Source organism: Oncorhynchus masou, chromosome 12 (assembly GCF_036934945.1).
Source record: "Oncorhynchus masou masou isolate Uvic2021 chromosome 12, UVic_Omas_1.1, whole genome shotgun sequence".
In the NCBI taxonomy this organism is placed as follows: domain Eukaryota; kingdom Metazoa; phylum Chordata; class Actinopteri; order Salmoniformes; family Salmonidae; genus Oncorhynchus; species Oncorhynchus masou.
In genome coordinates this window covers 29,598,435-29,623,170 of record NC_088223.1, presented here as the reverse complement: position 1 = coordinate 29,623,170, position 24,736 = coordinate 29,598,435, and the positions used below count along the sequence as shown (strand labels likewise).

Sequence of the window (24,736 nt, the reverse complement as noted above, 5' to 3'; positions counted from 1 at the left end):
ACTGTAGCTAATTCTGATCACTGATACTGCTGCTTGTAGAGTGCGGACACCCTGGAAGTTCGCGTCTGCGGTCAAAAAGGAGACGCTGGTGGTTGTCACTTGCCAGGAAGTGGGGCTAAAGAAGTCAGACTAAGAGGCGAAGCGAGAGTGATAACTGGGCCTAAAATCTGTCTTCTCCAGCAGGTGGCGGGTTTTCGCTCACCGAGCAATTCATTTTTGTATGGACGTCAATGTGTGTCGAATTTTGTTAGCAAACAAATATAGTTATTTATTTGCAACGTGTGGCTTATTTGATCGAATAGAAGTTTCGTAATGATTAGGTTTCTATGAGTGCACTGATATAAGTAGGACACGTAACATTATAGCAACTTTGAGAAAAAACACTTTATATCGGAGGTGTGCCGAGGCATCACTAGTTCAAGCACATCGGTAAAGTCATAAACCCCGTCTTTCTACAATTTCTCTTCTTAAAATGGGATTTTAAAACTAACCCTAACCACACTGCTAGTTTTATGCCTACCTTTAAATTAAAACCCTAAATATGCATTTTCAGGATTTTCTTACGTTTTAGACAATGTTCATGTGCTGCGGTATTGTAACTAGTGCCTGTTGTTCACTCTCGTATCTACTCTCTCATTGGCTAGAATGGTCCCACCTGATCATGCCTCTTCCCGACTGTCTTCCATTTGTAAATACATTTATTTGCATTGGTAGCGCGGCCACTAGAGTATCTGCTCAATATAATGGAGAATCTGTGATGAAGTTCATTTTTCACAGTTGGTGATGGCGGGTGTTGTCGAAATCGACACCATGAAGAATTACCACATAGCCTTTGAGAGAATAGACCCCGATACGAGCCGTTATCCCTACTGTATTGTGTGGACACCTATCCCCGTGCTATCGTGAGTTCCCGGATTAAACATGCATGTTTACTTTGTTTTGCGCGTGATCATAATGGGGCGAGTTATTGGTGACGGTTCGGTAGCTAACGTTAGCGAGCTGGTTAGCCATTTGCTATCAGTCAGTTTGTTAACTGTTCTCACGCCCAGTCGGTTAGAAATGCCGACAGGTTCAGATAAAAAAAAAATGTATAATTTAAAACGCTGACTTTCCTTTTTCGACGGACCCAGTCAGGGACAGTTGACAGCATAGCCCCGTGGCTAGTTAGCCTTTGCTGACATAGAAAGGCACACAGTCTAAATATGTTATATTAACGTTAGCTACAATATGATTAATCCAACAAATTGGTTTTGTATCAAAGTGGTTTAATACAATCTATCCGTTTCAGCGAGGCAACTCGCTACATTTTATCAAAGCCACGAGCTGGTATAGTAGTTCAAAGTTACGTCATCTTCACATACAGGTTGTAGGCTGCTATATCATTGGCATTTTGCACATTATACGTTTTTATCAGCCTACTAAAACAAAATCGGCTAATTGCTAGGTTTTGGCTGTTTTAAAACAAATGTGTTTTATGAAATCACCAGTTCTTTAGTCTACCTGTTAGCTATGATTTTGGTGTGGTATTGTAGGGAGTGTGTTTTCGATCAACCAGGAGACTGAAACTGAATGTGTACTTAATGGAACCGTATTCCCTTTATAGTGCACTAATTTTGACTGGTCAAAGTTAATACACTAAAGAGAATAGGGTACCATACAGTCCTCACCACCTGCTTTTTGGCCAACAACTCACCCGCCCCACATAATATCTCACTGCTTAGTATCTAGGTCGGCATGACTGCACTGCACTATCTCCAGGAATCCTGTGAGATTAATATAGGATCAGGCATTATCTAGGATGCCTCCTCTGTGCTGTGCCCCTCTCTCCTGCACCATTTCACTGTTGCAAAATGACATCTCTTGAATGCATAATATAAGGGTATCATTGGTATAAACCAATCATATGAATATGCTCTAAGCGGCTGCCAGATTTATGAGCACTTCTATAGAAGAAATTATGTTCTGTGTCCAAATGGCTCCTTGTACCCTATGTACTGCACTATAAAGAAATAGGGTGCCATTTGGGACTTAAGCGCTGTAACTCGATGCAGTCATGCCTCGATCAGACCGACAGCATCATTGCATCAATGCTGCATAATAAATTCTGCAGTCAAACTTTTTTTTCATTATGTAATAAAACAATTTTTGTGGATATGTGTGCAACAAAAGTTCCACATTCACCTTTTGCTACTATTTCTGTCAAGTCTACTCACACACTTTGATGCATATGTTGGGTACTTCCAATGTATGCACCACACAGAATGCACTGCCTCTGCAACGCAATACTGCAAGGCAAACGAATGTACTTCTGGTGTACAAAAATGCAATGCTGCTGTTGGTCTGATCAAGGTGTGAGGATTCATGGACAATACACTGCCCTATTTGTTAATTTGATCAGCTAGGCATTATTCCACCTTGGAACTGGAGAGAACCTTTGTATTCACTGTGGATGACTTTCAATGCAATGTGTAAATCCTGATGAACTTTACAATTATTTGTTTTATTTTTATTGTGACAGTGTGAGGCAGGCTATTTTATATTTTAATGTCTATTCAAATCATATTCTTTGTTTTCAGATGGCTGCTACCATTCATTGGACACATGGGAATCTGCACCTCTTCTGGTATCATCCGTGACTTTGCTGGGCCCTACTTTGTCTCTGTGAGTACTTCTGTTCTTCCTCTCCTCTCTTCGGTTCTTTCTTTCCTCCTCTCTTATTTTCTTTCTGTTCTTCCTCTCAAGCGGCTGAAGGAAATTGACACACAATTTGGTTGAAATCCTAACAGGCCTAGCTAGACACACTACACACACTGGCATAGATTTAGGGCCCATTTCCCAAAACCAGATTAAGCCTACTCCTGAAGATGAATCTTGGTCAGTGGGAAACCGCCGTCACTGTTCCAGAATGTTGAGTTTCGTCTTTAATACTTGTTTTCCCAGACGTCATAAGAGTTTGGGACCGGCGGCAAGTATACATTGGAGCTGGCTTCAAACCACATTGAAATATCTCTCGGCTGCCTGGAGAGGGAGTGAACTATAGATTTATATACAGTGCATTCAGAAAATATTCGGACCCCTTGACTTTTTCTGCATTTTGTTACATTACAGCCTTATTCTAAAATGTATTAAGTAACTGTTTTTCCTTATCAATCTACACACAATACCCCATAAAGATAAAGCAAAACAGGTTTTTAGAAATGTTTGCAAATGTATTCAAAATCAAAACGGATACCTTATTTACGTGAGTATTCAGACCTTTTGCTATGCGACTTGAAATTGAGCTCAGGTGCTTCCTGTTTAGGGCTGTCCCTGACAACAAAAAAATCTTGATCAACTGAAAGTTGTCTTTTCTTTCGACCAAACTTTTTGATTTTTTTAAACGTATTTTTCTATTATATAGACACGTGTTTTTAATGAAATCAACTAAACTCAGCAGTTCATAAATATTTGTATGAACATAACAAGATTCAACAACTGAGACATAAACTAAACAAGTTCCACAAACATGTGACTAACAGAATCAAAAGTCAAAATCAAAAGTAACAGTCCGTGTCTAGTGTGGCCACCATCTGCATTAAGTACTGCAGTGAATCTCCTCATCCTGGACTGCACCAGATTTGCCAGGTCTTGGTGGAAGAGTGGGGTAACATCTCACAGCAAGGCACCTGCAATTTCCAGGACTTGGGGGCCCTAGCCCTCATCCTCCGATCCAACAGCTCCCAGATGTGCTCAATGGGATTGAGATCTGGGTTCTTCGCTGGCCATGGCAGAACACTGACATCCTTGTCTTGCAGGAAATCATGCACAGAACGAGCAGTATGGCTGGTGGCATTGTCATGCTGGAGGGTCATGTCAGGATGAGCCTGCAGGAAGGGTACTACATGAGGCATGCTGCAATGATGAGGGAGGAGGATGTCTTCACTATAACACACAGCGTTAAGATTGCCTGCAATGACAACAAGCTCAGTCCGATGATGCTGTGACACACCGCCCCAGACCATGACGGACCCTCCACCTTCAAATCAATCCCGCTCCAGAGTACAGGCCTCGGTGTAAAGCTCATTCCTTCGACGATAAATGCAAATCCAACCTTCACCCCTGGTGAGACAAAACCGCGTCACGTCAGTGAAGAGCACTTTTTGCCAGTCTTGTCTGGTCCAGCGACGGTTGGTTTGTGCCAACGTTGTTGCCGGTGATGTCTGGTGAGGACCTGCCTTACAACAGGCCTACAAGCCCTCAGTCCAGCCTCTCTCAGCCTATTGCGAACAGTCAGAACACTGATGGAGGGATTGTGCGTTCCTGGTGTAACTTGGGCAGTTGTTGCCATCCTGTATCTGTCCCGCAGGTGATGTTCAGATGTACCGAACCTGTGCAAGTGTTATCCTCTGCTACTGCAAGGAAAATCAGCTGTCCGTCCTGTCTCCCTGTAGTGCGGTCTTAGGCATCTCACAGTACGGACATTGCAATTTATTGCCCTGGCCACATCTGCAGTCATCATGCCTCCTTGCAGCATGCCTAAGGCACGTTCACGCAGATGAGCAGGGACCCTGGGCATCTTTCTTTTAGTGTTTTTCAGAGGCAGTAGAAAGACCTCTTTAGTGTCCTAAGTTTTCTTAACTGTGACCTTAATTGCCTACTGTCTGTAAGCTGTTAGTGTCTTAACGACCATTCCACAGGTCCATGTTCATTCATTGTTTATGGTTCATTGAACAAGCATGGGAAACAGTGTTTAAACTCTTTACATTAAGATCTGTGAAGGTATTAGGATTTTTATGAATTATGTTTGAAAGATAGGGTCCTGAAAAAGGAAGTATCTTTTTTTGCTGAGTTTATATGCATTGAGCTTGTCTTATGCTTAAGGTTTGATGAAATAAGACATGCCTCAAGAGGGCACCAGAGATCTAGATAACCAGAAGAAAAAACCTTAACCTGGCCCAACTTTTCTCCTCCTGCTCTTGCTGGCTTTCGCAGATTCTGCCATTACTCTCCTGAAGTTGCCGGTAATGGGCTACCCGAGGAGTCGGCAACATTTCTCATGTGGAATGCCAATTTATCTTACCATTTCTATCGTTCTGCTTGCCTGTTATGGTTTTCATATGCATATTTGTGAAACTGTTTAATTTAATTTATAATATCTCAGTCATTGTCATGTGCTTAATCAAAATTATATCCAAATCTTAAACTAAAAAGTAACTTCTATTGCTATTGCCAACTATTTGAAAAATAGCATACATAAAGCCAGCAAATAACAATGTTATATCCTGCAGGTAGAAAATATCAGGCTAAAAATAAATATCCTATAAATCACATTGGTTACACATGGCCTGTCTGCAATGAACTTGAAACTTTTTATTAACTTGGGTCAGTCTGAAGCTTGCACTAGCAAACTTGCAACATTGTATAACATATTCTGGGCCTCAGTTTCTCGTGTCAGTGAGCTCGGGACAGACACAGCTGTAGGATATTTGCGCAAGGGATAAGAAGCAGTGCTTGACCTGGGCAGGAGCTCACTGGAGCCGAGTACCGGAACCTCATTGTCTTACATTTTTCCCTTTCACGCTGAGTAGTTATCAAAAGGGAGAGAGCTGGAAAGATTTTTCAAATACATTGGCATTCTCTCAACCTACTTCATGAGGTAATCACCTGGAGTACATTTCAATTAACAGGTGTGCCTTGTTAAAACCTCTATGGGCTAGGTGGCCCACTAGAGGGATAATAAAGACAACTTCCTGTGAAATTGGAGAGCACCAAATTCAAATGACAAAATCATTATATAAAACATTCATGGATATACAAGTGTCTTACAACATTTAAAAGCTTAACTTCTTGTTAAGGCTTTACGGGGAAAGCATACCATGCGATTATCTGAGGACAGCGCCCCACATCAAACTACTTTTTCAACCAGCACCGGCTTCACAAAAAATCACAAATAGCGATAAAATAAATAATTTACCTTTGAAGATCTTTCTCTGTTTGCAGTCCCAAGGGTCCCAGCTACACACTTGTTTTTTTTGTTTGATAAAGTCCTTTATATCCAAAAAAAAGTCAGTTTAGTTGGTGCCATTGATTTCAGTAATCCACTCCTTCAACATGCATACAAAGGAATCCAAAAAGCTACCTGTAAACTTCGTCCAAACAAGTGAAACAATGTTTCTACTCAATCCTTAGGTACCTTAATATGTAAATAAATTATAATATTTCAGGTGGAAAAACGGTGTTCAATAGGAAAGAAAAATAACAAAGAGTGCGCGCCAAAAGCCTAGCTTTCCTGATGACAACACCTTGGACAACACCTTGTTTTTCAAAAAACAAGCCTGAAACCCTGTATAAAGACTGACATCTAGTGGAAGCCATAGGAACTGCAATCTGGGAGGAATTTTGATATAGACCCATAGACTTCCATTGGAATGGCCTGTGACCGCCCCCCTCAAAAAAAAAAATTTATGGATGGATTTTCCTCAGGTTTTCGCCTGCCATATCAGTTCTGTTATACTCCAACATTATTTTAACAGTTCTAGAAACTTCAAGGTGTTTTCTATCTAATTCTACCAATTATATTCATATCCTAGCCTCTGGGCCTGAGTAACAGGCAGTTGACTTTAGGCACGTCAGTCTGGCAGAAATTCAGTATACTGCCCCCTCGCTCGAAGAAGTTAAAAGCCAATTTGTGGAATTCCTTTCCTTAATGCGTTTGAGTCAATCAGTTGTGTTGTGACGAGGTAGGTGTGGTATACAGAAGATAGCCCTATTTGGTAAAAGACCAAGTCCATATTATGGCAAGAACAGCTCAAATAAGCAAAGGGAAGCGGCAGTCCATTACTTTTAGACATGAAGATCAAACAATACGGAAAATTAAGGACTTTGAAAGTTTCTTCAAGTGCGGTCGGAAAAACCATAAAGCGCTATGATGAAACTGGCTCTCATGAGTACCACCACAGGAATGGAAGACCCAGAGTTACCTCGGCTGCAGAGGAAAAATTCATTATTGCTACCAGCCTCAGAAATTGCAGTCCAAATAAATGCTTCACAGAGTTCAAGTAACAGACAAATCTCAACATCAACTGTTCAAAGGAGACTTATTTTTTTAAATTCCCACCTTTATTTTACCAGTTAGGCTAGAGAACAAGCTCTGATTTACAACTGCGACCTGGCCAGGGTAAAGCAAAGCAGTGCGACACAAACAACACAGTTACACATGGAATAAATCAGACCTTCATGGTCGAATCGCTGCAAATAAACCACTCCTAAAAGACACCAATAAGAAGAAGACACTACCTTGGGCCAAGAAACACGAGCAACGAACAATTAGACCGGTGGAACTATGTCCTTTGGTCTGGAGTTCAAATTGGAGATTTTTGGTTCCAACCGCTGTGTCTTTGTGAGACGCGATGTGGGTGAACGGATGATCTCCGCATTTGTATTTCCCACTGTAAAGCATGGACGAGTGGGTGTTATGGTGCTTTGTTGGTGACACTGTCTGTGATTGTTTTAGATTTCAAGGCACACATAACCAGCAAGGCTACCACAGCGATACGCCATCCCGTCTGGTTTGTGTTTAGTGGGACTATCATTTGTTTTTCAGCAGGACAATGACCCAACACACCTCCAGGCTGTATAAGGGCTATTTGACCATGAAGGAGAGTGATGGAGTGCTGCATCAGATTACATGGCCTCCACAATCCTCCAACCTCAACCAAATTGAGATGGTTTTGGAAGACTCGGACAGCAGCGAGAAGGAAAAGCAGCGAGTAAGTGCTCAGTATATGTGGGAACTCCTTCAAGACTGTTGGAAAAGCATTTCAGGTGAAGCTGGTTGAGAGAATGCCAAGAGTGTGCAAAGCTGTCATCAACACAAAGGGTGGTTATTTGAAGAATCTCAAATATAAAATATTTTGATTTGTTTAACGCTTTTTTTGGGTTACAACTTGATTCCATGTGTTGTCATAGTTTTGATGTCTTCACTATTATTATACAATGTAGAAAATTGTAAAAATCAAGAAAAACCCTTGAATGAGTAGGTGTTCTCAAACTTTTGACTGTGTGTGTACAATTGAAGTCGGAAGTTTACATAATCTGAGTTTAAATGCATTTGGCTAAAGTGTTTCACAATTCCTGACATTTAATCCTTGTAAAATTCCCTGTTTTAGGTCAGTTAGGATCATCACTTTTATTTTAAGAATGTGAAATGTCAGAATAATAGTAGAATGATTTATTTCTTTCATCACATTCCCAGTGGGTCAGAAGTTTACATACACTCAATTAGTATTTGGTAGTATTGCCTTTAAATTGTTTAACTTGGGTCCCACAATAAGTTGGGTGAATTATGGCCCATTCCTCCTGACAGAGCTTGTGTAACTGAGTCCGGTTTGTAGGCCTTCTTGCTCGCACTCACCTTTTCAGTTCTGCCCAGAAATGTTCTATAGGATTGAGGTCAGGGCTTTGTGATGACCACTCCAATACCTTGACTTTGTTGTCCTTAAGCCATTTTGCCACAACTTTGGAAGTATGCTTGGGGTCATTGTCCGTTTGGAAGACCCATTCCAATTGCACTCCTGCGACCAAGCTTTAACTTCCTGACTGATGTCTTGAGATGTTGCTTCAATATATCCACAGAATTCTCCTGTCTCATGATGCCATCTATTTTGTGAAGTACACCAGTCCCTCCTGCAGCAAAGCACCTACACAACATGATGCTGCCACCCACGTGATGCTGCCACCCATGTGCATGGTTGGGATGGTGTTCTTCAGCTTGCAAGCATCCCCCTTTTCCTCCAAACATAATGATGGTCATTATGGCCAATCAGCTCTATTTTTGTTTCATCAGACCAGAGGACATTTCTCCAAAAAGTACGATCTTTGTCTCCATGTGCATTTGCAAACCGTAGTCTGGCTTTTTTTATGGCGATTTTACTGTGGATATAGATAATTTTGTACCTGTTTCCTCCAGCATATTCACTTTGCTGTCGTTCTAGGATTGATTTGCACTTTTCACACCAAAGTACGTTCATCTCCTGAGCGCTATGATGGCTGCGTGGTCCCATGGTGTTTATATTTGCGATCTTGGCTGATTTCTTTTGATTTTCCCATGTCAAGCAAAGAGGCACTGAGTTTGAAGGTAGGCTTTGAAATGCATCACTCAAATGATGTCAATTAGCCTATCAGAAGCTTTAAAGCCATGCCATCATTTTCTGGAATTTTCCAAGCTGTTTAAAGACAGTCAACTTAGTGGATGTAAACTTATCACCCACTGGAATTGTGATACAGTGAAATAATCCATAATAATCCAGGTTTCATTACATACAGCCGAGAAGAACTACTGTATATAAGATCAGCGTCAACTCACCATCAGTACGACCAAGAATATGACTTTCGCGAAGCGGATCCTGTGTTCTGCCTTTCAACCAGGACAACGGAATGGATCCCAGCCGGCGACCCAAAAAACGACTCCGTAAAAGAGGGAAACGAGGCGGTCTTCTGGTCAGACTACGTAGACGGGCACATCGTGCCCCACTTCCTAGCATTCTTCTCGCCAATGTCCAGTCTCTTGACAACAAGGTTGATGAAATCCGAGCAAGGGTAGCATTCCAGAGGGACATCAGACTGTAACGTTCTGTGCTTCACGGAAACATGGCTCACTGGAGAGACGCTCTCGGTGGCGGTGCAGCCAGCGGGTTTCTCCACGCATCGCGCCGACAGAAACAAACGCCTTTCTGGTAAGAAGAGGGGCGGGGGCGTATGCCTTATGGCTAACGAGACATGGTGTGATCACAGAAACATACAGGAACACAAATCCTTCTGTTCACCTGATTTAGAATTCCTCACAATCAAATGCAGACCGCATTATCTACCAAGAGAATTCTCTTCGATTATAATCACAGCCGTATATATCCCCCCCCCCCAAGCAGACACATTGATGGCTCTGAACAAACTTTATTTGACTCTTTGCAAGCTGGAATCCATACATCCTGAGGCTGCATTCATTGTAGCTGGGGATTTTAACAAGGCTAATCTGAAAACAAGACTCCCTAAAATGTACCAGCATATCGATTGCGCCACCAGGGCTGGCAAAAACTTGGATCACTGTTATTCTAACTTCCGCGACGCATATAATGCCCTGCCCCACCCCCCCCTTTCGGAAAAGCTGACCACAACTCCATTTTGCTGATCCCTGCCTACAGACAGAAACTGAAACAAGAAGCTCCCACGCTGAGGTCTGTCCAACGCTGGTCCGACCAAGCTGATTCCACACTCCAAGACTGCTTCCATCACGTGGATTGGGACATGTTTCGTATTGCGTCAGGCAACAACATTGACGAATACGCTGATTCGGTGTGCGAGTTCATTAGAACGTGCATTGAAGATGTCGTTCCCATAGCAATGATTTAAAACCTTCCCTAACCAGAAACCGTGGATTGATGGCAGCATTCGCGTGAAACTGAAAGCGCGAACCACTGCTTTTAATCAGGGCAAGGTGACTGGTAATATGACTGAATACAAACAGTGCAGCTATTCCCTCCGTAAGGCTATCAAACAAGCTAAGCGTCAGTATAGAGACAAAGTAGAATCTCAATTCAACGGCTCAGACACGAGGTATGTGGCAGGGTCTACAGTCAATCACGGACTATAAGAATAAATCCAGCTCAGTCACGGACCAGGATGTCTTGCTCCCAGGCAGGCTAAATAACTTTTTTTGCCCGCTTTGAGGACAATACAGTGCCACTGACACGGCCTGCAACGGAAACATGCGGTCTCTCCTTCACTGCAGCCGAGGTGAGTAAAACATTTAAACGTGTTAACCCTCGCAAGGCTGCAGGCCCAGACGGCATCCCCAGCCACGCTCTCAGAGCATGAGTAGACCAGCTGGCTGGTGTGTTTACGGACATAATCAATCCCTATACCAGTCTGCTGTTCCCACATGCTTCAAGAGGGCCACCATTGTTCCTGTTCCCAAGAAAGCTAAGGTAACTGAGCTAAACAACTACCGCCCCGTAGCACTCACTTCCGTCATCATGAAGTGCTTTGAGAGACTAGTCAAGGACCATATCACCTCCACCCTACCTGACACCCTTGACCCACTCCAATTTGCTTACCGCACAAATAGGTCCACAGACGACGCAATCTCAACCACACTGCCCTAACCCATCTGGACAAGAGGAATACCTATGTGAGAATGCTGTTCATCGACTACAGCTCAGCATTTAACACCATAGTACCCTCCAAGCTCGTCATCAAGTTCGAGACCCTGGGTCTCGACCCCGCCCTGTGCAACAGGGTACTGGACTTCCTGACTGGCCTCCCCCAGGTGGTGAGGGTAGGCAACAACATCTCCACCCCGCTGATCCTCAACACTGGGGCCCCACAAGGGTGCGTTCTGAGCCATCTCCTGTACTCCCTGTTCACCCACGACTGCGCGGCAACGCACGCCTCCAACTCAATCATCAAGTTTGCGGACGACACAACAGTGGTAGGCTTGATTACCAACGACGACGAGACGGCCTACAGGGAGGAGGTGAGGGCCCTCGGAGTGTGGTGTCAGGACAATAACCTCACACTCAACGTCAAACTAAGGAGATGATTGTGGACTTCAGGAAACAGCAGAGGGAACACCCCCCTATCCACATCGATGGAACAGTAGTGGAGAGGGTAGTAAGTTTTAAGTTCCTCGGCATACACATCACAGACAAACTGAATTGGTCCACTCACACAGACAGCATCGTGAAGAAGGCGCAGCAGCGCCTCTTCAACATCAGGAGGCTGAAGAAATTCAGCTTGTCACCAAAAGCACTCACAAACTTCTACAGATGCACAATCGAGAGCATCCTGGCAGGCTGTATCACCGTCTGGTACGGCAACTGCTCCGCCCACAACCGTAAGGCTCTCCAGAGGGGTAGTGAGGTCTGCACAACACACTGACACACTGACTCAACTCCAGCCACTTCAATAATGGGAATTGATGGGAAAGGATGTAAAATATATCACAAGCCACTTTAAACAATGCTACCTAATATAATGTTTACATACCCTACATCATTCATCTCATATGTATACGTATATACTGTACTCTATCATCTTCTGCATCCTTATGTAATACATGTATCACTAGCCACTTTAACTATGCCACTTTGTTTACATACTCATCTCATATGTATATACTGTACTCGATACCATCTACTGTATCTTGCTTATGCTGCTCTGCACCATCACTCATTCATATCTTTATGTACATTTTCTTTATCCCCTTACACTGTGTATAAGAAATTAGTTTTGGAATTGTTAGTTAGATTACTTGTTGGTTATTACTGCATTGTCGGAACTGGAAGCACAAGCATTTCGCTACATTAACATCTGCTAACCATGTGTATGTGACAAATAAAATTTGATTTGAACCGACTTGCCAAAACTATAGTTTGTTAACAAGAATTTTGTGAAGTGGTTGAAACACTTCATTTGGAGTCATTAAAACTAGTTCATTTAAACTTCAACTGTATGTATGTGTGTATAATATATGTACACTACCGGTCATACTTTTGGGGTCACTTAGAAATGTCGTTGTTTTGAAAGAAAGGCAACTTTTTTTTTGTCAATTTTAAAATCACATCAACACTGATCAGAAATTCAGTGTGGACATTGATAATGTTGTAAATGACTATTGTAGTTGGAAACAGCAGCTTTTTAATGGAATATCTACATAGACCCACAGAGGCCCATTATCAGCAACCATCACTCACTCCTGTGTTCCAGTGGCATGTTGTGTTAGCTAATCCAAGTTTATCATTTTGAAAGGCTAATTGATCATTAGAAAACCCTTTTGCATTTAAGTTAGCACAGATGAAAAGTGTTGTGCTGATTTAAAGAAGCAATAAAACTGCCCTTTAGACTAGTTTAGTATCTGGAGCATCAGCATTTGTGGGTTTGATTACATGCTCAAAATGGCCAGAAACAAGGGACTTTCTTCTGGAACTCGTCAGTCTATTCTTGTTTTGAGAAATGAAGGCTTTTCCATGCGAGAAATTGCCAAGAAACTGAAGATCTCGTACAACGCTGTGCACTACTCCCTTCACAGAACAGCGCAAACTGGCTCTAACCAGAATAGAAAGAGGAGTGGGGGAGGCCCCGGTGCACGACTGAGCAATTGTGGAAAGGGCCTTGGTCAGGGAGGTGACCAAGAACCTGATGGTCACTCTGACAGATCCTGAGTTCCTCTGTGGAGATTGGAGAACCTTCCAGAAGGGCAACCATCTCTGCAGCACTCCAGCAATCAGGCCTTTATGGTAGAGTGGCCAGACGGAAGCCACTCCTCAGTAAAAGGCAAATGAGAGCTTGCTTGGAGTTTGCCAAAAGGCACCTAACCATGAGAAACAAGATTCTCTGGTCTGATGAAACCAAGATTGAACTCTGGCCTGAATGCCAGGTGTAATTTCTGGAGGAAACCTGGCACCATCCCTATGGTGAAGCATGGTCATATTGTATAGTATTGGTCACATACACGTGGTTAGCAGATGTTCTTGTGAGTGTAGTGAAATGCTTGTGTATAGTGAAATACTTGTGGTGGCAGCATCATGCTGTAGGGATGTTTGTCAGTGGCAGGGTCTGGAAGACTAGTCAGGATCAAAAGAAAGATGAATGGAGCAAAGTACAGAGAGATCCTTGATGAAAACCTGCTCGGGTCCTCAGGCTGGGGCAAAGGATCCCTTTCCAACAGGACAATAACTCTAAGCACACAACCAAGACAACGCAGGAGTGGCTTTGGGACAAGTCTCTGAATGTCCTTGAGTGGCCCAGCCAGAGCCCAGATTTGAACGCGAACAAACATCTCTGGAGACGTGAAAATAGCTGTGCAGTGACACTCCCCATCCAACCTGACAGAGCTTTAGAGGATCTGTGGAAAGTAATAAGAGAAACTCCCCAAATCAAAGTTTATTTGTGAGGTGTGCTGAATACAACAGGTGTAGACCTTAGTGAAATGCTTACTGACAGGATGTAACCAATAGTGCAAAAAACGGTATTAGGTGAACAATAGGTAAGTAAAGAAATAAAAACAACAGTAAAAAGACAGGCTATAAAAGTAGCGAGGCTTCATGCAGACACTGGTTAGTCAGGCTGATTTGAGGTAGTATGTACATGTAGAAATGGTTAAAGTGACTATGCATATATGATAAACAGAGTAGCAGTAGCGTAAAAGAGGGGTTGGCGGGTAGTGGGTGGGACACAATGCAGGTAGCCCGGTTAGCCAATGTGCGGGGGGCACTGGTTGGTCGGCCCAATTTGAGGTAGTGTGAACATGAATGTATAATTAAAGTGACTGCATATATGATAAACAGAGAGTAGCAGCAGTGTAAAAAGAGGTGGTGGGGGGAGGCACACAATGCAAATAGTCCAGGTAGCCATTTGATTACCTGTTCAGGAGTCTTATGGCTTGGGGTAAAAACTGTTGAGATGCCTTTTTGTCCTAGACTTGGCACTCTGGTGCCAAATGCTGGTGTGCCACGCTTGTAGCGTCATACCCAAGAAGACTTGAGGCTGTAATCGCTGCCAAAGGTGCTTCAACAAAGTACTGAGTAAAGGGACTAGACTGGGGACTAGGTTTCAAGAGAAGATGTGTGTTTGCTCACACATTGTCCTTCCTGGGAGAACTTGTCAGGGACATAGAAGTCCCCTCAGGGATCAATAGAGTTCAATTTGGTCCGTTAACTCCCTGACGCTCCCCTACATGCACACTTGTTGGCCCCAAAAAGATAATCCATTATTTGTGATTGCTAAATTGAAGAAAAAAAATCTATACCAATAGGATTATCCTGGTGTGTACAGGGTGAAAAACTAGACCACCCCTCCACCATGAGTATGTTTGTTCTCACTCAGGGATGGGAAACTGGGGTCGCGGCCCCCCTTTGTAGGTCCGCTGATCAATTTCCATTTTTTTCAGGGGGAACTCAATCGGGGTCTCAACTTGCTCTTGTTAGAATAGTGGAATACTATAGTTTTCCCCTGCTATGTTAGCCACTGACAGTCACTCAATTCGCTCATGTCAGATAAACCTTGTTTCTTCTTCGAGCCAGCTATCTAAACTTGTAGTAATCAGGCTCGAATTACCGACCGGGTGGCCCCATTGATTCACTTCTGTCCCCCAAAAGGCTAGGGCCGGCTCTGACTGCATGTGTGGGTATGGATGTTGGTATGCAGACCCTCGAGCCACTGCGGTCCCTCATAATGCGTTCCAGTGGAGGCTGCTGAGGGGAGGATGGCTGGAATGGAGTGAATGGTATCAAACACGTGAAAATCATGTTTGAGTCCTTTCACTCCATTCTACCCTCCACTGATGAGTTTGGATTTTGTGTGGCCCCCAACCCCGTCAAAGTTGCCTATCCCTGTTGTACCTAGACGTTGACTTTGTCTTTGTGGCGTTTGGAAGATCCCAGTTATAAGCTTTGTATCTGTTCACTAGTTTTAATGGCCTCATTGGGAATTCCATGATCTAATGCACCTCTGCCCCCTGTCCATGTTTTGTATTCCACACCCAGCCAGCCTGGTTGGCAGAGTCGTAATAAAATAGGTTTATAAATACAGAGATTCTGTGTTTAACACTCAAGGGTGTTTCATGGTTAAATAAATAAGGACAGTAAGTGAAACTGCCCCAGGGGACAACAAGTGGGGTATACTGTAGCGCGCGCGCACACACACACACACACACCAATGCTATTACCTCCTGGGTGGTCTTTATCTGCTTCCTGTATTACTTAAACAACAAACCATATAAGGTGTTGATCTGTTGATTTTATGAAAATTCATATACCCCAAAAACTGCACTTTAGGATGATTTAACATTTTGTTTTTGCATCATTCAATAGGTTTGATATAATGAACACATGACCATTTATATTGCATATTGTTTTCTTTTTGTTTTATTGCAGGAAGACAACATGGCCTTTGGGAGACCAACAAAGTAAGTGAATAGAATGTTCGTGGGAGGTGTTAATCTTATCTTGATGCCTGAAATGTTTGTCCTCTTCATGGTCAAATCAGTAGAGGGATATGAAAACCTCAGCATCTTTTCTCAACATACAGTGGGGTCCCAAATTATTGCCACCCTTGATAAAGATGAGCAATAATGACTGTATAAAATAAATCAGATTCTGGGCTATATAGTATGCAACAAAAAAAAGTGATATTCTATTTTATACTAATGCAATTAGAATAATCCTGAATGAATTATGATCAGTGAGAAAGTTACAGATGGTAAAAGATCATATCACTAAGACATGCTAACCTTCCCTGTTATTGTAATGGTGAGAGGTTAGCATGTCTTTGGGGTTTGATGTTTGAACCTCAAACTTTCTCACTTATCATTGCTTCTTTCAGGATTATCCGTAATCATGGTAGCATCCCTATTTAATGTTGAAGTGTTTAGTGATATTCTTATTTACAATAAAAGTGACTCGAAAATGACACATTATTTACCATTCATTTCTATTTGGCACAAAATCTGAAACACAACCAAAACAAACTGCAAATGCATCCAATAAATTTGTAATCCCACGTTTGATGTAGTCATTGCAATATACAGATATACATATACAATATACAGAGTGTCCAAAACATTAGGAACACCTTCCTAATAATGAGTTGCACTCCCCCTTTTTGCCCTCAGAACAGCCTCAATTCGTTGGGACATGGGCTCTACAAGGTGTCAAAAGCGTTCCACAGGGATGCTGACCCATATTGACTCCAATGAGACTTTGCTGGATTTTCTTTGGGTGGTGGACTTTTCTTGATACACACAGTAAACTGTTGCGCCTGGAAAAACTCAGCAGTGTTGCATTTCTGGCACCTAATACCATACCCTGTTTAAAGGCACTTCAATATTTCGTCTTTCCCATTCACCCTCTGAATGGCACACATACACAATCCATGTCTCAAGGCTTAAAAATCTTTCTTGTCTCCTCCCCTTCATCAACACTGATTGAAGTGGATTTAACAAGAGACCTCAAAAAGGGATCGTAGTTTTCACCTGGATTCATCTGGTCACTCTGTGTCATGGAAAGAGCTGGTGTTTCTAATGTTTTGTACACTGAGTGTAGCTCAGTATTTGAATTAGTTATTTTATACAGTCATTATTGCTAATCTTTATCAAGGGTGTCAATCATTTCGGGCCACACAGTATCTTGAATTAAAGCACTTCTGAGAGAGAATATTGGTGCAGAGCAGTTAACTTGGACCCAGATCTATTTGTCCTGTATACCCAACTCAAGACAGCACAAACAGATCTAGGACCAGTAGCTTTAGTTTCTGATAGAAGATCTATGTATTTGAAGGTACTGGATGCTGGACGTAGCCAAGGTGTATGCTAGTGGCTCCAACGCCTGGGACACAGCAGTGCATGACGCCTCAGAAGAGTACAAAAACAGAATGGTAAGGAATTGTGGGTGTAAGGTTGCAACTGGAAGGTTGTCGGTTTGAATTCAAATTCTGGTGGTGTTCTAGGTATCGTAGATGCCATCTCGTGCCTTTGAGCAAAGTACTTAACCCCTAAACTGTTCCAGGGGTACTGCACCGTACTAACTTTGATTATACTTCTCTCTCCCCAGCACAACCTCTGCTGTGACAACTGTCACTCCCATGTGGCCATGGCTCTGAACCTGATGCGCTATGAGAACAAGACCTCATGGAACATGATCAACCTCTGTCTGCTTTCCCTAGTCCACGGAAAACATGTCAGGTACTGACATACTGACTTTCTGTCTTTGTCTGCTCTCCCTCTGCTACAGCAAACACATCTGGTACTGACTGTTTCTGTCTTTGTCTGCTCTCCCTCTGCTACAGCAAACACGTCAGGTACTGACTGTTTCTGTCTTTGTCTGTTCTCACTCTGCTACAGCAAACACGTCAGGTACTGACTGTTTCTGTCTTTGTCTGTTCTCACTCTGCTACAGCAAACACGTCAGGTACTGACATACTGACTGTTTCTGTCTTTGTCTGCTCTCCCTCTGCTACAGCAAACACGTCAGGTACTGACTGTTTCTGTCTGTCTGCTCTCACTCTGCTACAGCAAACACGTCAGGTACTGACATACTGACTGTTTCTGTCTTTGTCTGCTCTCACTCTGCTACAGCAAATACGTCAGGTACTGACATACTGACTGTTTCTGTCTTTGTCTGCTCTCACTCTGCTACAGCAAACACGTCAGGTACTGACTGTTTCTGTCTTTGTCTGCTCTCACTCTGCTACAGCAAACACGTCAGGTACTGACTGTTTCTGTCTTTGTCTGTTCTCACTCTGCTACAGCAAACACGTCAGGTACTGACATACTGACTGTTTCTGTCTTTGTCTGCTCTCACTCTGCTACAGCAAACACGTCTGGTACTGACTGTTTCTGTCTGTCTGCTCTCACTCTGCTACAGCAAACACGTCAGGTACTGACTGTTTCTGTCTGTCTGCTCTCACTCTGCTACAGCAAACACGTCAGGTACTGACATACTGACTGTTTCTGTCTTTGTCTGCTCTCACTCTGCTACAGCAAATACGTCAGGTACTGACATACTGACTGTTTCTGTCTTTGTCTGCTCTCACTCTGCTACAGCAAACACGTCAGGTACTGACATACTGACTGTTTCTGTCTTTGTCTGCTCTCACTCTGCTACAGCAAACACGTCAGGTACTGACTGTTTCTGTCTTTGTCTGCTCTCACTCTGCTACAGCAAACACGTCAGGTACTGACTGTTTCTGTCTTTGTCTGCTCTCACTCTGCTACAGCAAACACGTCAGGTACTGACTGTTTCTGTCTTTGTCTGCTCTCACTCTGCTACAGCAAACACTTCAGGTACTGACTGTTTCTGTCTTTGTCTGCTCTCACTCTGCTACAGCAAATACGTCAGGTACTGACATACTGACTGTTTCTGTCTTTGTCTGCTCTCACTCTGCTACAGCAAACACGTCTGGTACTGACTGTTTCTGTCTTTGTCTGCTCTCACTCTGCTACAGCAAACACGTCAGGTACTGACTGTTTCTGTCTGTCTGCTCTCACTCTGCTACAGCAAACACGTCAGGTACTGACATACTGACTGTTTCTGTCTTTGTCTGCTCTCCCTCTGCTACAGCAAACATGTCAGGTACTGACATACTGACTGTTTCTGTCTTTGTCTGTTCTCACTCTGCTACAGCAAACACGTCAGGTACTGACATACTGACTGTTTCTGTCTTTGTCTGCTCTCACTCTGCTACAGCAAACACGTCAGGTACTGACTGTTTCTGTCTGTCTGCTCTCACTCTGCTACAGCAAATACGTCAGGTACTGACTGTTTCTGTCTTTGTCTGCTCTCACTCTGCTACAGCAAATACGTCAGGTACTGACTGTTTCTGTCTTTGTCTGCTCTCACTCTGCTACAGCAAATACGTCAGGTACTGACTGTTTCTGTCTTTGTCTGCTCTCACTCTGCTACAGCAAACACGTCAGGTACTGACATACTGACTGTTTCTGTCTTTGTCTGCTCTCACTCTGCTACAGCAAACACGTCAGGTACTGACATACTGACTGTTTCTGTCTTTGTCTGCTCTCCCTCTGCTACAGCAAACACGTCAGGTACTGACATACTGCTGCAGAAATGGTTCAAGTCAAAAGAATCTCCTGCATTTGCATTGTTCAGATTTACCACAGTGTGACACAACTTTTCTTACTTATGCTCCACAAAGCCATGCGAGGTAGGGCTAGATATTGGGGATGTGTAATCTCTGGGTCCCATGACCTGATGGTTATGATGTCACTGAATTTCCTCTGAATACAGGGAATCCTGAGAGACAGAAGGACAGAGGGCCTCCTGATGATTTTGTGGAGATATTAGGATTGAGTCTGATGGATGAGCAGTATCTTGTGGTTGAAGGAATGTGACAGCTCGTTCTCATGCCCCCTCCTGTGAGAGTGGTAATGGCCACTAGTCTTCCCACTAGCATACTACCTAGATACAGTTCCTATTTCTGCAACTTTTAAAAACCTGTGATTCTCCAGGAAGGATTTGTTGTTGCAATTAATTGAATCTATTTACTACATTGGAGTGTATCCAGGATTATAATTCTCAATACTCTGCTATAAACAAGTGATGCTTCATATCTTGTATAATATCTGAGTCTAATTTAACAGCTTTTATCTGCAGCTTTATTAAAATATGTATTTTTCTTTGAACTCGATTGACAATTATGTTTAGACCTGTTTTAATGATGGCTCTTTTTGAAACGGGATTATAGATTTCAGATAATCTCATTAAGTGTGTTGGATTATTTGGATACTTCCTGCAGTTGCCATGGTAACCTCTGTGGAACCCTGGACTCATAACTCTGGATTGCAGATGGGAATGAAATGCATGATGTTCTAGAATGCTCATTTGTTCATTTGTGTTCTAGAATGTGAACCCATACCATGTATTCATGCAATCTGAGTGCGTATGCATGCTTCTATGCACTAAGCTCCTGGCCTGGCTGGAGTTTAGCGGTTGCCGTGGCGACTGCCTGAGCCTCGGCGTAATTGATTACGTGCATGCGATCTCTAACATATGCTGCCACGACAACGGGGGAAATTATGTGAAGAATCAGATTTTGACTCGGTCACTCCTCAGACCTCAGCTATGATGACTTACGTCTTGTTGTTGTTCCAGAAAGCCAATGTCTCTCTCGCTCTCTCCCTCCCTCTTCCTCTGCTCCTCATCTGTATCGCCCACTCTCTTTGCCCTCCCCTCTCTGTCTTTCTCTCCCTATTTCCAGCTGTGCAGGGTTCTTGAAGACCTGGCTTCCCTTCCTCATGTTGCTGGGCATTATCCTGACTGTGGCTCTAACCATTAACCTGCGGTGACCAACCAACCAGGTGGGAGGACACAGCTTACAGGGTGGAAAGGGGGAGGGACTCCTTGCAGGAGGGGGATGAGGGAGATGGGGGTTGAGTGAGGTGAGAGCACACACGGGGAGGGGGGACCCCCCCTGCAGGTTGGAAGTTGAGGTGGGAGGTGTCACTCTACACCTACTCTGCTTGTGAGGACCGAGCGGTGAAAAAAGACATGGAACTGTGACATCCCAGCAACAAACAAACCAATGAGAGAAAGGCAATAACATCCTCCTCTCGACTTAACACAAAGCCTGCTTGTTTCTAGGACCAGGCAACCTAGCTTTCAATGGTGGCGGATGGCAATTTAGTTGTTTGTTTATTTTGGCATTGAGGTAAATTGTTATTGATGGACGGTAGCTTACTTATAAATGTTTTAATCCCCCTCCACACACTTCCTAACCCCATGCAATTTAATGCAGTTTTCAAATGTTTTGATTTTCAATTAAGTCCTACTATGGGGTGTATAGACCCTCATAATTTCTAGGTAATGGATGATGTTGCAGGTTCTGTAGACTAGAGGAGCGATGGTAGTGGTGAAGGGGGCAGAGGTTGTTGTTTCTTTCAGGGGTTGTTGTTTCTTTCAGGGGTTGTTGTTTCTTTCAGGGGTTGTTGTTTCTTTCAGGGGTTGTTGTTTCTTTCAGGGGTTGTTGTTTCTTTCAGGGGTTGTTGTTTCTTTCAGGGGTTGTAGTCTTGTCTTCCACAGCGACAGCAGTATCCATCTCTTTCTCTCTCTGCCATGCTGAAACAAACACCCACCATCCATCTAATGACATGGGAATGATGATGACTCAGTGCTTCCCATACTCCATCTTGATGATTGGAACAGAAAACATGACATTTCCCTTTTAATGCCTTTAAAGGAATGTGTTATTGTGTTGACATTTTATACTTGGATTGATACAGTTCCTATTTCTGCAACTTTTAATAGCCTGTGATTCACCAAGAGTGATTTGTTGTTACATTTAATTGAATCTACTACATTGGAGTGTATCCAGGATAATAATTCTCAAAACTCTGCTATAAACAAGTGATGCTTCATATGTTGTATAATATCTATGAGTCTAATTTAACTGCTTGTATCTGCATTTTATTAAAATATTTATATTTTTCTTAGAACTCGATTGACAATTATGTTTAGACCTGTTTTAATGATGGCTCTTTTTTAAATGGGATTATAGATTTCAGAAGTGTGTTGGATTATTTGGATACTTCCTACAGTTGCCATGGTAACCTCTGTGGAACCCTGGACTCATAACTCTGGACTGCCGATGGGAATGAAATGCATGATGTTCTGGAATGCTGCAGAGTTAATTTGTGTTCTAGAATGTGAGCGTGCCAAATGTAGAGCTTCCCGGTCCCTACAGGAGAGGGATCACCGCTTTCTGATCTGTTCCACGCGCAAACTTTAACCCCAATGTGCCCCAGAAGAAAGGAGCACCTCTGAAACCTGGCTCGGCCTGGGTTGACAAACTGAAAGTAATTCATATAGTTGGTGCCTGGAAAAACATGGGTCTTCCTGGATAACATGTATGTGCATGAATGGCTCAATTTATATCAAACTTCATTTTTAGACCGTACCATCTATATTGATTTTGTATGTAGTAGCCTACTTTCAAACACTGGCTAATCCTAGATCAGGGGTTCCCAAACTTGGTCCCGGGGCCTCCCCTGGATGCAGGTTTTGGTTTTTGTCCTAGCACTAAACAGATGATTCAAATAACAGAATCATCAAGCGTTGATTATTTGAATCAGCTGTTTAGTGCTAGGGCAAAAACCATGGGGGGCCTCTGCACCGCGTTTGGGAAACCCTGTCCTAGATGATGGTTGGCTCACAAAATCCAATGACATGGCTTTCTTCTGTGGTGGCAGGTTCAAATCCCCTCATTGTTTGAGTGAAAGCGCTGAGCCTTGAGCCTTTTCTCTTTATCTGTGGAGCTGCCAGAAGCAGCAGGTAGCCTGCTGGCTCCTCCAGGTTTACACACCCTTGTCACACTACCGAGCTGGACTGAACCAATGTACTGAGCTGGCCCGATGTACTGAGCTGGCCTGGATGCCAATGCATCTCTATGCAGCCCTTTTCACATTCCTGCTTCTTTCTCTCTAGTTGGACTTTATTATTTGAAATTCCAGTAAATGTGATATGTCGCTCTACTACTGCAATAACCCCAAATTGTATGTAGAAAAACAAACAGAAAACAATGTTTAGATTTGTATAGGAAGTCCGTAAAGATCCTTCTTTGCTTTCCATTACTTTCACAGTCAAGGCAGTTTTACACTACTTCTGTAGCTGTTGGTGATTTTATGCGAGATGCCAATTGTTTCCAGGGTATTGACATTCCTTTGGTGTGCTTATGGAGTCTTTCATCTTTATTTTTCCTTTCATGTTCATGTGTAAATATTTGACCAAGTGCTTTTGTCTTAGGATACTTGAGATTATAAATCACACCTGTTTTTAATGTTCTGTTTTAATTTATATTGTAAATGAGCTATCCTCCTTAATTCCCTTCATTTTCTACATGCAATACCATATGATACAATATCAAAACTCATCACTGTTCTGCAATGAAACAATTTTGTGCCTGAATGCATGAGTGAGTGTGTCAAAAGAAGTGTGTGGGCGTGTACATGCATGACGGCCGGTTGTGCATGTCCTGGCTGCGTGGTCTATGTCTTTGTGGACACAACTATTTTCTTGAATCCTGTGGCTTTTTGGGGAATTGACAATAACTGCATATGATATTAGATGGCTGCATATAACTTCCTTTATATGCACTTATTTATTACCCAAATTGTTATCTAAAATTATGTAAATGGATAAAGGTATATAGTACATAATAGACTAGACTGTAATGGACCTTTTTTAAATGATCCATAGTTGACCCAAGTTTCCCAGTCTTGATATTAATTGTCTACACTCTTAGACAAAAGAGTTCCAAAAGGATGCTTCAGCTGTCCCCATAGGAGAACCCTTTTTGGTTCGGCGTAGAACCCTCTGTGGAAAGGGTTTTACATGGAACCCAAAAGTGGTTTTACATGGAACCAAAAGGATTTGACCTGGAACCAAAAATGGTTCTTCAAAGAGTTCTATGGACATCAGGTCAAACTTGAGGGAATCTTATTTGAGTCCGATAAGGATGTTCATATGATAGGCTCTCTGCAAGGTATTGTATAGTTTACCTATCCAACTGACAATCTCTTAGGAAAAAATATAAATGATCAGAACCAAGAGTTAAAAAGAACTGATATTGGCACAAGGTGGAGGGAATGTTGGATCATAAGGTTACAGTTAACTAAAATGAACGTATGCATAGAATGTATTATACAAGAGACAACATTCACAAATTCTACAGCACAATGGCAAGAGTCATGTCTGAAGTGTAAAACTAATGACTCAATAATCCATGCCTTCTGGGAATGTTATAAAGTCAAAGTTATAGGCGGAGTTAAAGTTGGCTGTCAGAAGTATTACAGTGTAAATGTACTTTTAATCTGTCTCTCTGTATATTTTAAGACATGGCATACTGTATGAGGGTGCAGTGAGATACCCAATGTGTTGGACCATACTTTTCTCGCCAATCATCTTTAAAAAAATTATACTTAGACTGGAAATCGACCAATACTCTGTAATTTACGCAATGGAAAGTTCAAATGCTTTATCTAAATGTTGAAAGTGCGTGGGCTACAGAGAGAAACAAAATGGTGCCGTTTGAGGCCATGTGGCATAAAGGGATGTGGGCGCTGGAGATGGGGGTGTGTGCTAGTGGTTCTGGGCAGGTGTGATGTAATTGATGTTTGTATGATGATGTTTTGTGTGTGTAAATTGTTCTAAAAATAATAATAATAAAGTTCTCCAGTGGGGACAGGCGAAGAACC

The 24,736-nt window shown here is 42.7% G+C and overlaps 1 protein-coding gene across 1 annotated transcript; it reads left to right on the top strand.

The window, feature by feature from the left end:
* The first annotated feature begins 683 nt into the window (after positions 1-683).
* On the top strand, positions 684-24,736 carry LOC135549823 (transmembrane protein 222-like). Its single transcript, XM_064980150.1, has 6 exons — positions 684-902; positions 2,577-2,661; positions 15,909-15,940; positions 17,310-17,406; positions 17,583-17,713; positions 20,746-24,736. Exons 1-6 carry the CDS (start codon positions 784-786, stop codon positions 20,831-20,833), a joined length of 552 nt encoding a protein of 183 aa, XP_064836222.1. The 5' UTR covers positions 684-783; the 3' UTR covers positions 20,834-24,736.

Bases quoted from the DNA above. Each gene is read 5' to 3' on its own strand.
- LOC135549823 (XM_064980150.1), top strand. From the start codon at position 784: ATGGCGGGTGTTGTCGAAATCGACACCATGAAGAATTACCACATAGCC. The intron at 903-2,576 runs GTGAGTTCCCGG...CTTTGTTTTCAG, and splicing joins ACACCTATCCCCGTGCTATC to ATGGCTGCTACCATTCATTG. The intron at 17,714-20,745 runs GTACTGACATAC...CCCTATTTCCAG, and splicing joins GTCCACGGAAAACATGTCAG to CTGTGCAGGGTTCTTGAAGA.